This window comes from Gopherus evgoodei, chromosome 5, assembly GCF_007399415.2.
Source record: "Gopherus evgoodei ecotype Sinaloan lineage chromosome 5, rGopEvg1_v1.p, whole genome shotgun sequence".
In the NCBI taxonomy this organism is placed as follows: Eukaryota; Metazoa; Chordata; order Testudines; family Testudinidae; genus Gopherus; species Gopherus evgoodei.
In genome coordinates, this window is record NC_044326.1 from 26,089,514 (window position 1) to 26,107,130 (window position 17,617).

Sequence of the window (17,617 nt, forward strand, 5' to 3'; positions counted from 1 at the left end):
GAAAATGTGCGAGGTGTTTACAACGTCCACGATTGCGGTTTTGATCTGAGCAGGATCCATGCTTGCTGTGCTATGGCGTTTGCACAGTTCACCCAGGAAAAAAGGCGCGAAACGATTGTCTGCTGCTTTCACGGAGGGAGGGGTGAGGCTGTACCCAGAACCATCTGCGACAATGTTTTTTGCCCCATCAGGCACTGGGATCTCAACCCAGAATTCCAATGGGTGGGGGAGACTGTGGGAACTATGGGATAGCTATGGGATAGCTACCCACAGCGTAACGCTCCGGAAATCGACGCTAGCCTCAGTACATGGACGCACATCGCCGAATTAATGTGCTTAGTTTGGCCGCGTGCACTCGACTTTATACAATCTGTTTTACAAAACCAGTTTATGTAAAATCGGAATAATCTCATAGTGTAAACGTACTCTATGAGAAGTTCCTTTTGGGGCGGAGATAAGGCAGTGCATTATATAAACTCTGCACATTACTCATGCCCAGTGCTAATTTATTATAAACATCAACCTGCTGACAAACATAAATTCCCTGACAAATAATTTGAAAATGCACTGAAGGTCTTTAATAAAAATCTAGATAGTGCAGTGTTTTTTCCCATTCCCTCCACCCCCAAAGTCTACAAGAACCTTGGATGTTTAAAAAAAACATTTTGAAATACAGCCCTGATCTACTACACTACAAACTTATGTTGGCATAACTACGTCGCTCTGGGGTGTGGAAAATTCACAGCTCCGAGCGACACAGTTCTATCAACTGAACTCCCAGTGCAGACTGTGCTATGTTGATGGGAGGGCTTGAATGCAAGATGCTTGAGATAATCTTTTACTACAGGAGGCTGCTTAATATGTGTGTACAGATTTTACTCTTATGGACAAAAGGACCTATTTCACATAAAGCTAACGCCTTATCAGCGGCATCTCTGTCTTGCAACAATGCAAATATGACTGAGAGAAAAACAAAAGGAATGAACTCAAACAAAATTTAAGGGCTTACTTTTAGAAACACACAACAGCCCAGAGGTAGGCATATATGTCCTCCTTTTAAAGAACTAGCAAGGCGCATCCATTAAATCCTTTGCTTAAACTGTTATTCATATGACTACTTACCAATTTTTTAGAAAAGACAAAACCTGCGGAATGGGGATTGATGGCCTTTAGATATGGCAAAACTCACCAATTCAAAACCAGCTGAGAATATGAGCAACTCTCCAGTGAGAGTATTTACATTCAGGCTTTTCAGCTCCTAGAGTTTTGACATGGACAGCATGCCAATACGGCAGTTAAAGAATCAACTATCCTAAGAAAGCCAGCTTTGCATTTCTAGCAGACGAAGGGTTTTAACCCCAGACTGATCACTTTAGAATCAAAATTATTTAACAAAGACAGCAAATATTTACTTTCAAATATAAATATATAGAACCAGCTTCCCTCCTTGCCCTACTTGGTGCTTGACCCAATGCCCATTGAGTTGAATGGAAAGATTCCCCATGACTTTGATGGATGCTGAATCGAGATGTTATGAAGGAGACTAGAGACATAAATACTCTTGTGGCAAATCACGGATTAAATCAATACAGAATAATTTAGTGGTAGATTAAACCTATGTTCCTGACTGACTAGATACTCTTTATTTAAAATGGTAAATATTCAGAGCAATGCACAGGTTCACAACTCCCACTAATGACAGTGGAACTCCAATTCCTAAATTCAATTTGCATCACTCCAAGATACGTTAAAACTCAGTAGGCTTCAAAGTCCGTTCAAAAAAAATCAAATACACAACTGTAATAAATTCCTCACATGTGATGAGTAGAGCAATAATGATGGATAGATATGTCTGCGAAAGTATTTTGAATTAAGTCTAAGTAGAACAGTTGTTAATCAGAACAGGGCAAATCCCCTACTCCCTCCCATACCCCAGCCATGGGGCAGGGAGGCATGGGAAACAATACAGAGGCTGCAAAGTAAACTACAGAGCTCTTCTCCATGACTCCCCTCACTCTCTCCTGAGTAGGGTGGGAAGACATGTATAACTCTGTGGCCAAGAGTCAGCATTCATCCATATTAAGTGGGATCTATTACATGGGCATCTATTCGTACAGGCTTAGCATAGAGAGATTACACAGACCACACAGCAAGTTGATGGCAAGGCCTAGGTGGCTTAACTCCCTGTTCCAGAGCATATACCCTCCCTAGGAACAGCAGACCAGATCCTCAAAGGTATTTAGGCTCCTCACTTCCATTCCTTTGAGCATCTGGGCCAACATTCCTAGTTTATCCATTAGTATGCTTCAAAAGAGTGAGATTTCATGCATTGTTATTACTCTTCTGGAAAGCGAGAAGCTAATAACAAAAAGAAGCTCACAAGTCAATGAATTTTAAAGATGAAGATCGGAAATGTCTGTTTAAAAAGTACTTACCGTTATTGCAATGTGCTACTTGCTCCAAGAAGGCCTTGTGCAGGCCTGTTAAAAGCTCTTCCTTCTGCGAAAGAGAGAGGTTGCTCTTTATCGTTAATTGGTCCAATATGCCAGCTACAGCATCTAGTCTACATTTACTTTCTTCTTGTATCTTTGTCTTCAAAAAATCAACCATTTTCACCATTAACTCCCAATTAAATATTCTTTCCTGAATGTCCTGAAAACAAAACAAAAATACTATGTAAAAAATTAAGTGCAGGCAGAGTGCTGAATCTCTGCAACACGCTGAGCCCTTCATTAACCAATTCAATACTGAATGACGCAAGAGACAAAAACAGTGACACTAGACAAACTGTTTCCTCCAGCGACCCATTCATTTGATTGTGTGTGCTCACTTGCACCATGGCACAGGTTAAGCAAAGCTGTCCACGTTTTCCATCCTATGCTTCTTGTCTCTTTAAGGAATGAAAATAAATCTAAAATGAATGAAGCAACATGAATAAGTTAGCACTGAACATTTCAATATTCAGCACAGGCTGATGCTGAGAGGGAAAAGTTTCACTAGATGGAGCAAAAGGATAAGATCTAAGGATTTTTTTTTCTAAAATACTGCCCAGCTGGTCAGTTTTCATTTCAGAATGAGCACGGTTATAGGACTGCAATACCACTGTAGAGTGAGTCCAAATACACTGAGATTACTGAAGGTATATAAAACAAAGTAGCTCAGTAAATGATTGAAAAATAAAAGTTATTACAGACCACTTCCGTTACACTATGGCACAGGAAACTCAGGTTCAGAGCCTATCTAAGAAATCTTGCTCCTCAGGTTAGTGGTGCTTATATAATGGCTTGAGATGGGGAGGGGTATGTGATGCTGGTAAACCAGGTGCCAGCTCTAGCCAAGGCTGTGGGTGTTAGCGAAGAACTGACAAACTCATAGCTGGAAACCAAACCAGCTCACCTGTGTGTTAGTTTTGTTCAAAATAGGTATTAGTCTTAAAAGAATGTAGTTAGTGTTCAGACTCTGTGAAATGCTTGCAAGTTGCTGCATGCATTAATCTCACTTGTAATGGCAATATTCCATGCTATAAGGAAATATGTAAATTATGCTTTATAACTTTAAAAGTATTTGCTCTGAACTTGTAAACCCAGGTATGGGAATTGTCCATCCCCGTTAAGGAGCCTATCAAGATTAAATGGGCCATTGAGAAAGATCACAGTACCAAGGATTGTGACTAGCCCTATCACACCTTGGAAAAGCTATGTGCAAGGGAATTCATATCATGCACAGGAAGGCCAAATGTAAAAGATAAAACAGGGTCACAAGAAAATTTGTCATCCCTTGCTTGTTTGAATTCTCACAGGGCCAGAGACATTAAACAAAGGCAGAGATTCCCCAAGGGTTATCCCTGGGTCTGCCGTGGGGATACTTTGAATTGACAGATGACCACTTTACTGTCACCTTTAGGAATCATGGATGGTTCCTTTGTGTATATGTTTGCTTGCTTTAACCATTTCTTTTTACCTAGTTAATAAGCCTTTAGATAGTTTATTACAAAACTGGCTACAAGCGTGGTCTTTGGCGTAAGATCTAAGATACAAATTGATCCAGGGTAAGTGACTGGTCTCTTGGCACTGGAAGCAACCTGAATATTTTGTGATTTTTGGTGTAAGTGACTATTTACTGTATCACTAAGTCCAGCTTGCCTGGGTGGTAAGATAGACTGGAAAGTTGATGGGGACTGTCTGTGACTCTATGGTAAGACTGTTACAGTGATTCAGGAGTTCACATCTGTTACACAGTTGGTGAAGTCTAATTATAGAAAACACCACCACTTTGGGATGTTTGCCCTGTTTTTGACAGTCTGCCCTGAGATAGGCACTCATGGTCATGAGCCACTCCAGACAGCATGATAGGGTGACCCTCAGCAACTACTGCAACTAAAGGAGAAGATGGGCCTTCTCCAAAAAGCTAGAAGGTCCATGAAGGCAACGTCAGGTAGAAAAACTTTTTAAATGTTGGACCCAAACGTAAGAAATAATCCATTTAGACTGAACATTCATATTGAACCAGGCACAACTGAAGAAAGTCCATGTATGGAAGCTTAGAGGACCATGCTGCAGAGAAACCACCTATAAAGATTATTTACCAATGTGGGTCATTCATTTTATTTGACTCCCACATTGCATGATCATAAATCATTAGCTACTAACCACTACATATTTTATGGGTGAAAAAATGCATCTAGAAGCAATAGTGGGCCAGATTCTGATCTCATTTATACTTCTGTAAATCCAGAATAATTCCAATGACTTCAGTGGGGTTACTGAATAGCCTGTATAACTGAGAAGGATCTGGTCCAATGACATGTTAATTATGCGTAACAGTATGCACTTTATGTTGCATTAAAATGAATATACTTGTAAATGTTATTGCTTCCTCTCTCAAGGCCAGGTTATTAGGAGGTGCTGAGGGTCTTCAGTTCCAAAGGAAGTCAGGAGAGCACTCGGAACCCTTCTTAATTTGAAGTATGGCTATCCAGGCATGGTAGAATACATACATTTAAAAAAGATGTCTCAATGTGCAGGTTAATATTTCCCTTCCCCACCTTTAGATGTAGTGCTCTTGCTGCTTGCTCACTGCTCTCACTAAAATCTTGCAGAGCATTTTTATTCCACCATGACTTGATAGTCTTGTTTTCAGAACCAGAATCAAAGCGATGAGAGGTCACTCACTTACGAGTTTTTACAAACTACTGAGAAAGCTAGTCTCCTTATAACAGGTTAAAGTAAACAGGCCACAGCTGATAAGTTGTCTACCTAATTCATAAATTCTGATTGACATAAACATTACACATTCTCATTATGCTCTGAGTTAGGATTGACTGTTTGAGTCTCTCTTCAGCTTTCTCTCCTCTTGTACTTTACCATTGCTTGCAAATCCTGAGACTGGCTTAATAAGCCTTCTACTGCAATCATTCTCTCAGTCAGATACATCATCATCTTTCCTCTTTTGGCACTTGAGCAATTTGATTGGTTCAGGAGAAACTGCTCGGCTTTGTCTGCCTGCTTCCAGAAAGCTTCCATCTGCAGAGTAGGAATTAAAACAATCAATTATTTTCCCCTTTTCCTAACCCCCCCCCGTAATATTTAAAAACCTGATAAATTAATTACTCTATAACACAGAGATATGTTCTATTATGGGAGGCAAATCATAATTCAAGATGAAGCCATTAAAAAGTCACCATTTGGCAAAACCATTTTCACAAAAAACTCATATTTTGAAACATGGGGACACACCTTTGCTAATGTCAGATACCAATGTATGGTAGCTGTTGGCTAATTCTGACATGGAGGTTAGTGTATACAATTTTATTTAAGAATGCTATTTAAAAGAACTCCTCACACACAAAACACTAAAAACAGGCTAATTTAGTGGTCCCTAAACTTCTCAGAGTCACGCACCCCCTGTCCTAGGAGCCAGGGCCAGGAGTGGGATGCAGCTCCCGGGCAGGGGGGGACATGGACAGGAGTAAGGGGGTCGAGGCTGGGGCTGCAGCTGGGGGCGGGTCTGGGGCCAGGAGTGGAGCTGTGGCTGGAGGGGTCTGGGTGGTGCTCCGTCCCTGTCTCCCATGGGAGCAGGCCCAGACCCCGCCGCACCCCCTCAATGTTCCTCTGCACCCCCCTAGGTGGGGTGCACCCCACAATTTGGGAACCTCTGGGCTAATTACTACAATTGAGGACAGAAGAAAGGCTAATAGCCAGTCATCTCTTTCTAACAAGTTACTTTATTATCAATGTTGTAACATAGGAGTGCATGTGTAGCAAGATTTTAGTTTAAAATGCAGAAGCTTTTCACTAGCTGAGGTTTTTTGCAGCTATTGAGTTTGTAAACATTATATTGACTTCTTGGAAACTGTAAGCATATTATGTGGTTTAGAAAGTTGTATGCCCCACCTATACCAGCTTTAGGCTCTAATCCTGTAGATACTTGTGCACAAGCTTAATTCTATACATGTGAGTCATTTCATGGACTTTGGTGAGATTACTTACATGTATATAGCTAAACATATGTACATCTGTAGACTCAGGGCCTTATATTGTAAGCTTTCCAGGACAGGGGCTTGGGTCTGTGCAGTATCCAGCCATCTAATGGTTATATATTGCTGCAACACAAAGGTGTCCCAACCCTGACTAGGTGCTATCATCATAAATCTTTATTAGTTATAGTAATAACAATAATAAAGGGGGAGATTGTGAATAGTGGCTGGCACTTGACTTTCGACAGGATTTGTGCTACTAAATGTCCCCCAAAACAGCCAAGAATTGTACTTTGAAATTTCAGGAGCTTTTTTTGGAGGTGTCAATCTGCTGTGTATGGTAAGGAAAGGAAAAACCTTATAGCACTGAGGGAAGAGAGGTGCTCTTCAAGGGCCTGATCCAGCTGTGGCTGAAGTCAAGGAGAATTTTTCCATAATATAGTAACTGTGATGTGATGTGTAACTTCACTCAACTACCTCAACTATCTGACTGGGAGGTTCTAAAGAGGATAGAGCTAGACTGTTCTCAGTGGTGGCAGATGACAGAACAAGGAGCAATGGTCTCAAGTTGCAGTGAGGGAGGTCTAGGCTGGATATTAGGAAACACTATTTCACTAGGAGGATGGTGAAGCACTGGAATGGGTTACCTAGGGAGGTGGTGGAATCTCTATCCTTAGAGGTTTTTAAGGCCCGGCTTGACAAAGCCTTGGCTGGGATGATTTAGGTGGTGTTGGTCCTGCTTTGAGCAGTGTTTGGACTAGATGACCTCCTGAGGTCTCTTCCAACCGAAATATTGTATGATTCTATGGATACGTCTTCACTACCCGCCAGATCAGCGGGCAGCGATAGATCCAGCAAGGATCGATTTATCACGTCTAGTCTAGATGCGAAAAAGCGACCTGAGAGTGCTCTCCTGTCGACTCCTGTACTCCAGCACCATGAGAGGCACAAGCAGAATCGACAGGGGAGCAGCAGCCGTCGCCTCACTGTGGTGAAGACACCACGGTAAGTTGATCTATGTACGTTGACTTCAGCTACGTTATTCATGTAGCTGAAGTTGTGTAACTTAGATCGCCCCTCCCCGTGTAGACCAGGGCTATGATTCCACCCATGGAGGCAGATCATACCTCCATTAAATGACAGTTTGCATCAGCTAATGGTCTGTCCTATGAAGCTCAGTAAGGCTAGATGACACTAATAATATTCGTTTCACACATGATTAGCTCTGTAGAATATTGAACAATAAGTTCTTTAAAGGATTGCCTTCACAGTCTCACATGAAATGTCACATGCTTCTATCTCTGTCAGCCGGATACGTGTTATCGAGTGAAAGGAAAAGAGATTAAATAGAACACCATAGAAGTTCACGCTGGCATATTTCACAAACTACCAAACACGTCAGAATGACTGTCGGTTTCTCTATCAAAGAGGCCCAGGGCTAGGATATATGGGCTGTTCAAGTCAGGACTGGCAGATCAGTGTGGGGAAGCTTATACATAGCCTACCAGTATGACTGGTCTCTCATACTCATGAACACTAAATTAACTCAAATGTTGAAAAAAATGGAGAGAAAAAGACAGTCTAAGAGATTCTCCTCTTATTTTCCAGCAGACTAGATAAATAAGATCTTTTTCTACCTCGAGGTTTTCTGGCTCAGGAATTAGAATTGATACACACTAGTGCTATTGAACTGAAAAATTATCATTTCAGGAGGATCAAATTTCAACAGTAAAATTACATTTTTGCATTTAAAAGCACTTTAAATGCATTACACTGTGCAAAGTAGTGTAACCAGAAGAGTTACTGAGGTGTTAGTAACACTTTAATTCTGCCAACTGAAAAAGTTATCTATGAAGTGTGCATACTTTACATAGTACAAGTGAGCATTAGATGTAAGGAAAAATATTACAGGCCAAATTCTGCCTTCATTGCACAAGTACAATCCCACTGAGCTCAGATGGGTATAAAAGGGCTTAGAGTCGATATCTATATGGTTTATTTCAACAGTGGATTTTTGAAAAACAGAAAATGCAATAAGAATGAGAACTAGAATAATCACTTAATTCTGACTACCAGCCTGCTTATTCCACTCTAATGCCACATCAATTCCAACATGATTTTAACAGCCTTTGTCTTGAGAATGACTATAGCTAGCACCTCATACCAGTGCTGAAGATATAACTAATCTGAGATTTTGGTACATAAAGCATTAATCTATTACATTATTATATACAGTTCTAAGTCAACCTTTACTAAAATCTCTTTTACATAAAAGTGTACCAGTAATCTTTCAAGATATATAACTAATTCTCCTAGTGGCTCAAAAGATATATTAGGTCCTACAATCATATTTAAATTAAGGTTGGGGGAAGAAAGTAAGATTATAATAAGAATTAGGTGATAAGGTCCAACAGCTCATATTACACAAGGGCTTGAAATATTTTACTAGTCCAACAAAGTAATAAGCATTTGACATCTCTATGTATTGTGCAAGAACCAGTGAACCAGAATCAGAAAAGAAAGATGCTAGTTGCTGGCCAGAATTAGAAATGCTTTGCTAGATGAATGTACACGTGCTTTCAGGATCAGTGGACTTCTAAAACACTGATCCTGGACTAGTGATCACAAAGAAAAAAAATATTGATTTCCCCTATCAACAGAACAGTGTTAATTTAGAAATATAGAGATGAATAAAAAATGATACAGGTACATTATCTATGATATGTTCAGAATATTCCCTCTCTTTCCTTTCTAAGTCTTCTAAGGTCTGGTACTCTGAATTACGAGCGCCCGACATTTCAGTACTCAGCAGTCTGGAGGTAAGTTGTTTCTGTAACTCTTCCAAATCCTGGAAAAATAAGAAACCTGTTACACAGTAAAATAGCTTGTTCTGACTTGGCAAAAAGTATTACTTGGAAAATAATAATATACACCTGGCTTCTACTTAAAAAAAGCTAATTTATTAAAGAGTTTGTGTCTTGCCCATGATTCTTCATGAAAGTAAATTCAACAAACATGTTCAGGGAAGTTATATTTCTAGGTACTACCGTTCCCGCAGTAAGTAGAGAAAACATCAGCCATTAGGCATGAGTCAGCCCTGATTTACATTTATTTTACAGAGGTGTAATTCCACTTAACTCAATTTAAACCAGTGTGAGACCAGAATCAGTCCTGGTGTTCATTTCCACTGACTTTGGATAACATTAAGCATCAATCCAAGTCTTCATATTTTTAACCCTTTTAGCACACCCACAAGTATTTTCAAGACGACTGCAATTTTGACTCCCCATCTTTAACTGGCACACACACACATTTATAGCTGCCAAAACGATAAGGTGCATTTTTAGATGCCACTTGAAAATGTTGACTTTTAAAGTTTGTAAGTAAATAGTTTTAAATGGAGTAAATGAAAAATGTCTTCCCAGATTTAATAAACAAAAAACCTCATCCTTATTGCATGGGTTGGCACCAAGATGCATATTTCTACGCTTTCCCAAACATGCTTTCTTTCTCAAGCCTTTTTCTACCACGATTTTGTCTCCTAAAGAATTACATTAATATCTTATGTCTTAAAGAACTGAAAACACATTCTAGTGACCCTTAAAAATGTTCTGTCATCAAAATCCCATTAAGCTTTCATGTAGAATCAATGAATGAAGAAATAAAAAACGCTTATTACAGCAAGACGTCTTGTCCACTGTCCTGCCAATGAAGGATTAATATAATGTTAAATGTAATATTTCCGCTAATATCAGTGGTATTGCTCCTTGCCAAAGTAATTTTCCCTTTATGCAAATACAGTCTTTGAGAATCAATCTTCTCCATTCAGTGATGCCACATTTTAAAAACATTACCAGATAGATTGTCAAGAGCTCAGTTTCCATTTAGGCATCCAAATAAGTGGCTAGATTCTTTTTCAGAAGAGGCTCAGCATGTCAAACACTGATCTCTTTAGAAAAAGTCTGGTTGTTAATGCCACAACAGGAACTTTTGAACTTTTGACCCTTATTTTTAAGGTGCCTAATGGAAGCTGGTTTCAGAGTGGTAGCCATGTTAATCTGTATCAGCAAAAACAACAGGAAGCTGAGCTAGTCTGAAAAAAATCTATCTCCATGTGAGTTAGTGCTTCTGAAATGTGCTGAGTTGATAGCCCCAGAGCTAGAAGTTCTCTAGCTGTTATTAAACCACAGCCCCTCAGCATCATTTTGTTGAGGGGCTGAGAAGGGCAACCTTGTAGATTACAATTTGCGTGTCTATTACATTAGTTAAAGAATAGAGCCAGCTGTGATTTGGTTTTCTGAGCTACAGAAGTGTCCATTTTGAAGTCGTCTGAGACTGGAAGCATTCTGAATAGAAAATTGCTTTTCAGCAAATCAGAATTTCTCATGAAAATTTCACTTTTATGTCTATAACTTTTGGATTTTATGGAATAACACCGCTATTTATTTATTTATTTATCGGCAACTGAGAACTGGAAAATTTCTTTGCTTCCATTTTGACAAGTCCTAAGTATTTTGTGTGTGGGGAACACCAGGTCTGTGACAGGGGAAACGATAAGCCTACAACTATCACTCTCATGCACTCTGTGTGCATTGAGATTATGATTCCCATTTTATAACTGGGGATCTGAGACATGGAGAAAGCAAGGGTATGCCTATATGCAGTGTAAGACCAGGATTCAGACTCAGGCTAAAGTCTAACCCCCTTTCATTTACAAAGAAATCAGGCTAACCTAGGATCCCAGGACCCCACAGAGATGGAGGGTCTGAGCCTGAGTTAAGCTGAGACCCAGGGGTCAAGCCCTATTGTTTCGCAGTGTACAATCAGCGCCCCCAGACTAGGCTTGGGGTTAGCCTGAGCTCTGGGACCCTCTCACCTCACAGGGTCCTAGAGCCGCAGCTCCCGCCTGAGCCCAAACATGTACACTGCAATTAAATAGCCCCTTAACGCCAAGACAGCTGGCATGTGCCAGCTGTGGAGTTTTAATTGTAGTGTAGGCATAACCTAAGTGACTTGCCCAAAGTCACACAGGACATTGAGGGCAGAGCAGAGAATTGAACCATACTCTTCCAAGTTCCAGGGTAGTGTTCTAACCACTGGACTATCCTTCCTCCCCAAGCTCCCCCAGACTGCACTGGCTGCCTCAGATAAAAGCAATATTTAACTCTTGACATGTCTTATGGAAGTTCAGTTAGATGAATGAGGAGACAAGTGCTTTCAAAATCATTAACTAAGGCTTAGGAGACATTATGGAAGTTGTCTACCCTGTAATATTCATGTGTCTAAAATTTGTCACTATCCAACATCAGCTTCCGAAACAAGGATTTGTTCTTTGTATCTCTTTTCTTTCTAAATATGATTTACTTTAATATTAAATTTGAGGATCAACAGCAGTGAAGTGATCTTAATACAGAAATCCATGGAGATACAGGATATCAGATAAAATTATAGAGACCTCCAGTGTTAATCCATTGACTGCGAGATTGCATGATCTAAATTCCTACTGACTAGCGGTGACGTAACATGAGAGATTTTAATTCTAGACTAACTACCTCTTTTTTTAAAAAAAAAAAAAAAAGCGAGACACAGCTGGTAACCTTCCAGCAGCTTATTCTTAGTGCTGTACCACTTTTCCTCTTCTGTTATCTCACAAACATAAGGTGATCCAAACTGTGACTAAGAGCAGCTTTCAGCAATGTACATTAACTGTAAGTGTGTAGTGTGAAAAGCCTCAATCCCAGAAATGGAGTTTGATAAAGTATACGGTTGGAAAATAATTGCACAGAGAGAAAAACAGGTACATTATCTTGATAACAGCTTCAAATTTCCTTCAGATACTGCACCCCCTAGTATGCTGTTATTGACAATAATGGGGGGGCAGATAACAAATTTACACCTAGAGATCATTCATTCTATTGAGCAGCTGGCTGAGGTCAGAAAAACGGTGTTTTCTAAACAGGACTAAATTATGAAAAAGGCTTTTCTCCTAACAAACTCGATACAGCAATGCAGTAACTGGTATTTTTTGATACAGACAGACATTCAGCCACAAGTTGTTATGGACAATCCACCACAGGGGTTTAGCATCAGGTCTTTTGCTTCATTTTGCCGTTCTTCCCACTCCACAAAAAGAGGGAAGTTGGACACACACTACAAATGACATTATTCCATGTAAAAGAGATCAATACAGCAAGGGCATATGGCTTAACTTTCACAAACGGCTTAACTGATATTTTCTGTTGGCTGAAACATTAAACAATGGAGACACTTACAGTTTCTTGCGTCAAAATAATCTTCTGGTACAACTCTTCAGTAATCTTCTTTTTAAGGTAAAAATCAGAGAGGTACGTTCTGAGAACTTGAATAAATATCTAGGTGAAAAAAGAGAAATAAATATAAAAGTAATCAATTTGATCATCATTATTGGTGATCACATGTATGAATGAGTATGAGTTGTAACTGAAAATATATTAATAGCAGAAAAGATAATTTACACTTAAAATAGTCATGCTGAAACTCTCCCAATTTGCCTGGGATAACATTATCTTCCAGTATTTCTTACACTTCCTACACTCCTATAAACACAAATGCAATTTTACATATCTAAGGCAACTGACAAATTTTAAGGCATACACAAGGCCTTTCATTGAAGGATAACAAGCGACTGACAAACATCAGACTTCATGTCTCTGCTTTGGGTGGCTATCACACAATGGCATGTTCAAAGTAGGGTGGCTCTTTTCTAAAACTTTATACTCCTCTACTCCAATATAATGCTGTCCTCGAGGGGTGAAACCGCGTTATATCAAACTAGCCTTGATCTGCGGAGTGCGCAGCTCCCCTCCCCCGGAGCACTGCTTTACCGCGTTATATCCAAATTTGTGTTACATCGGGTCACGTTATATTGAAGTAGAGGTGTAACTTTTAGACCTATTTGCAAGTTAGTTATTGATCCTGAGATCAAATTTGTTGTTCTTAATTCACATAAACTGAAGATCATCTTTGACACTGATCCCAGAATTCTTTTAGTCTCCCATAGATACCTTTCTAAGAAGATGGGGAGGAGAACACCAAGAGAGGACACCTGAATGGGTCAAATCTACTCCCCAGGCTTACTCTGGTTCCTCTCCTTCCCAACAGTATTTAAAAGTCTGTCTAGAAAATGCTGCCTCTTGAAACATGCTAACTGTATGAATCAGATTTACTTGTTGCTGACATAATGTGAGCATCTGGAGGTTTGAGGTGAGAAAGGATTATACCCAGTGTTTAGATTATGTTAGTCAGGCTATAGCTGTAACATTACCCTTTTTTGACCTGAGCAGTTAGCTAAAAATTTGTGGTCCTGTGGATTGTTTTAGTTAGCGATATAAATTGGTGATGGGAGTCAGGTGTTTCTTCAGCGTAATCTTGTTTATTTACAAAGAATGTACCATATCTCATTTCCCTGAACACAGCAGGGCTCAAACAAGAAATCGGATCCTTTCTCACAGTTTCAAATCCCTTTCTTCCATTTAGCTCAAAAGCTCTATCACAGCTTTTTTTTTCAGCCCCACATTCCTAGGGCTTGTCCTGAGTCCTTGGCTTTTCTGCTGATGCTTCTCTCAACATACACACCACTCCAGCAAGCAAGACCCAGCATAAGCTCTCTGCCCACGTATATCAAATTCCTGAGCAGACTTTGTAGTAACATAAGGCCCTCTGGGTCTAGACCCAGACCTACGGCGCTCCCAGGTAGCTAGCAGCTCCAGGCTCCACCCAGCAGAAGTTGTAACACAGTGCGCTCCACTTCCCATAACCTGCTGCGGACACAGACTGTGAGGCATTCCACCACAAGGGTTTGATCGACAGCAACCCCAGGGCTCTTGATTGGCTCTCTGTCCTATATAAATCCAAGGGGTGGTTCAGGAAGTTCAGGCAACAGTGGGGATCTTCTATAGTTGCCATAATTGTGCCTGCTCTTGAATTCCTGGCTTGACCTAGGATTGATTTGGACTTTGCCTCCTGACTTGGATCCTGAAAACTGTTTCGAACGTGGACCCTTGGGACCCTGGCCTGGACTTGATTATGAATGCCTGTGCTTCTCCCAGCCCCAGGTTTGCACCTGCTCTGACTCTTGGCCCTGACTGCCCTTGCTGGGATCCTGACAGGTGACATGTGCCTATAGTTTGGTTGGAGAAACCTACTGTTTCAGCTACCTGGCTGAATGGCTTCTTACAACTTAAACGAGGGTAGTAGTTACACCTACCTGTTTGAATGAGGTTTAACCCCACCCAAAACAGTAACAATGATTCTGTGTCCCCCCATATCTGTATCTCCAATGCAAGTCTGCATTCTGTGTAAAAACCTGACTCTTTTGTTTTAAACACAGAAATCCATTTTGCCCAGTTTGTCCTTTTCTCCTTGCTAAAGGCTTTTTATTTTTATTTCCCCTTCTATTCCCCCCCTCCACTTTTTTAATTGGGGTCAGGTCCTATTTTTCTCTCCATTGGAGAAGAATAGAGCCTTTAGCTTTTTTCTTTTCTTCCTTAAAAAAACAAAACAAAACAGTGACTCTGGCTTACAAATCATATGAATATCTGCAATTTGTGTTAGCAAGAAAATCATCTGATTTATTTATTTAGGGCCACATTGTAACTTTCCAGTCTGCCGAGAGAAAGGGGTGCTGCAGACCTGGGCCAACCCTGGCGCAGACCAGCGAATCAACTCTGACTCTCAGAGGGTTAAATAATCCTCTGTAATACCAGAATACTTATTCTGCCCCAGCTCAGTTGTGATGTCCAATGCATTGTGGGGCACACTCCATCTCTATCCTACATCTGCCCACACCCCAACCAATGAATGCTGGTCTCCTCTTGTGACTTGTAATGTGGGTAGTCCGTGCAGCGGAATAAGGGAGTACTTACACTTCTGTACTATACTGAATCAGGGCGATTGTGCCCATCACCATGGTAATGAATGTGTTACACTGACTTTTCATATTTTACCTAGAGAATATGCAATTCTTGACACTGCAAAATTGAAGACAAATGTATCTACAAAATGTTAGATAGGATAACATATTTTATGCAAAATTAAAAAAAAAAAGCCAAAAACTATAAAGGCCAAGAGGGACCATTAGATCATCTTGTCTGGCCTCCTGTATAACACAGGGCATTAAATTTTACCCAGTCACCCCTGTATTGAGCCCATATATATTCATGACACACAGACAAATAAATATAGTGCAGTAAAAATACAATACTTTCCTCAAGAGAGTCTGATAGGCAGAGTGAATTATGTTGACTAGTTACTAAGCTTTCTAAAGGAGCTCCCTTCTCTAATTCAAATAGCTAGACATAAAAAATTTGTACCTACCACCTGTTTTTCCCTTCTTAATTCAGTATCAAGCAGCAGCAACTCTTTCAAAAGAAGACTATACAGGCACAGTTTAACATCAAAACTAAAACAAAGCAGAAGTTTAACATTCATTAGCAGCAATGTATTTATACTGTGCCATAGCACCACTGCAAAAACAAAACTGATAGAAAATGGTAACACTCTTGTAATTTTTTTTAATTTTTAATTTTTTTTACTTTTTAAGTGCTGAATTCTCAGAAAACCAATTTCCCTGGAACAAGCCAATTCAATTTTCATATTGCATTTATTTTAATACAAAGTGTCTTAAAATGCTGCGGAGTGAGAGATAAAAAGAGACAATGCTTTAACACATTAGATGCTGCAACCTTCCTATAAACAGCAAACCTAAACAATATGGATGGATGGCTAGAATAAAGAGAGGGGGAAAAGCTGTAATTTAAAACAGTAATAATAATACTTAGTATTTAATGTTTTCCATCTCTAGTTGTGCTGTAGTAACACTAATTGACTCTCCATGTCCCACCCTGTGACAAAGTTTCTTATTCCCTATGTTGTAACTGGGGATACAAAGAAGTAAACATATGGATATTTGCCTAGAGCAGTGGTTTCCAAACTTGTTCCACTGCTTGTGCAGGGAAAGCCCCTGGAGGGCCGGGCCGGTTTGTTTACCTGCCGCGTCCGCAGGTTCGGCCGATCGCGACTACCAGTGGCCACGGTTCGCTGCTTCAGGCCAATGGGAGCCGCTGGAAGTGGCACAGGCCGAGGGACGTACTGGCTGCTGCATCCAGCAGCTCCCATTGGCCTGGAGCAGCGAACCGTGGACACTGGTAGTCGCGATCGGCCGAACCTGCGGACGCGGCAGGTAAACAAACCGGCCAGGCCCTCCAGGGGCTTTCCCTGCACAAGCGGCGGAACAAGTTTGGGAACCACTAGCCTAGAGCCACACAGCAACTCAGTAGCAGAGTGAAAATGATAACACGGAGTCTATCCAGGTTATTACAGCATGGCCATCACCGTGGTACCTGAGCAAGGACCTATTTTCCCCACTGCAGGATGAGTAACCCCCATTGATATGGACAGAGTAAGCCCCCAGGAGTTCCTGCCTCCAATCCCCAGGCTACAGGGCTTGATCCTGCAGGGTACTGAGCCCTCTGGCTCCAATTCAGCAATGCATTTTAGCACATGCTTAATATTAAGTATGTGAGTTGTGCCACTGGGCTGGGAACAATCTACTGGACACTCTGCAGGACTCAGCTCACAATTATTAGTCATTACTGCAGAGTAAGGTACTGCTCAGTCTAAGGGCTTGTCTACACTGGCACTTTACAGCGCTGCAACTTTTTTGCTCAGGGATGTGAAAAAACACCCCCCGGAGCGCTGCAAGTTTCAGTGCTGTAAAGCGTCTGTGCAGACAGTGCACAAGCGCTGGGAGCTGTGCTCCCAGCACTGTTAGCTACGCCACTCATGGAGGTGGTTTTTTTAGAGCAGTGGGAGAGCTCTCTCCCACCGCTCTGCCGTGACTACACAAGCCACGTTAAAGCGTTGCGATGGAAGCGCTTTAACACTGCCAGTGTAGACCAGCCCTAAGTAAGGGTTGAATCTGACCCTAAATATGTGCTTAGGAGTATTAAGGACGCAGTTCTGACACCCTTACTCATGTTTGTTTCTGTGCTACCACTGATGATGTAAGGAACTATTCAATAAGCATGAATAAGCATGACAGAATGAAACCCTAAGTTACTAGTATATCAAAAAATTGCTGTCCAAGGACTAATCCTTAGTAGG

General features: G+C 40.7%; 1 protein-coding gene across 1 annotated transcript in view; it reads right to left on the reverse strand.

The window, feature by feature from the left end:
- EVC (EvC ciliary complex subunit 1) overlaps positions 1–17,617 on the reverse strand; it is a 101,451-nt gene that overhangs the window by 64,466 nt on the left and 19,368 nt on the right. Inside the window, exons 5-9 of the mRNA XM_030563462.1 lie at positions 15,830–15,914; positions 12,748–12,846; positions 9,186–9,323; positions 5,364–5,522; positions 2,436–2,652 (exon numbers count right to left, since the gene is read on the reverse strand). Coding sequence (XP_030419322.1) covers positions 2,436–2,652; positions 5,364–5,522; positions 9,186–9,323; positions 12,748–12,846; positions 15,830–15,914 — 698 coding nt within the window. The remainder of the gene's footprint in view (positions 1–2,435; positions 2,653–5,363; positions 5,523–9,185; positions 9,324–12,747; positions 12,847–15,829; positions 15,915–17,617) is intronic.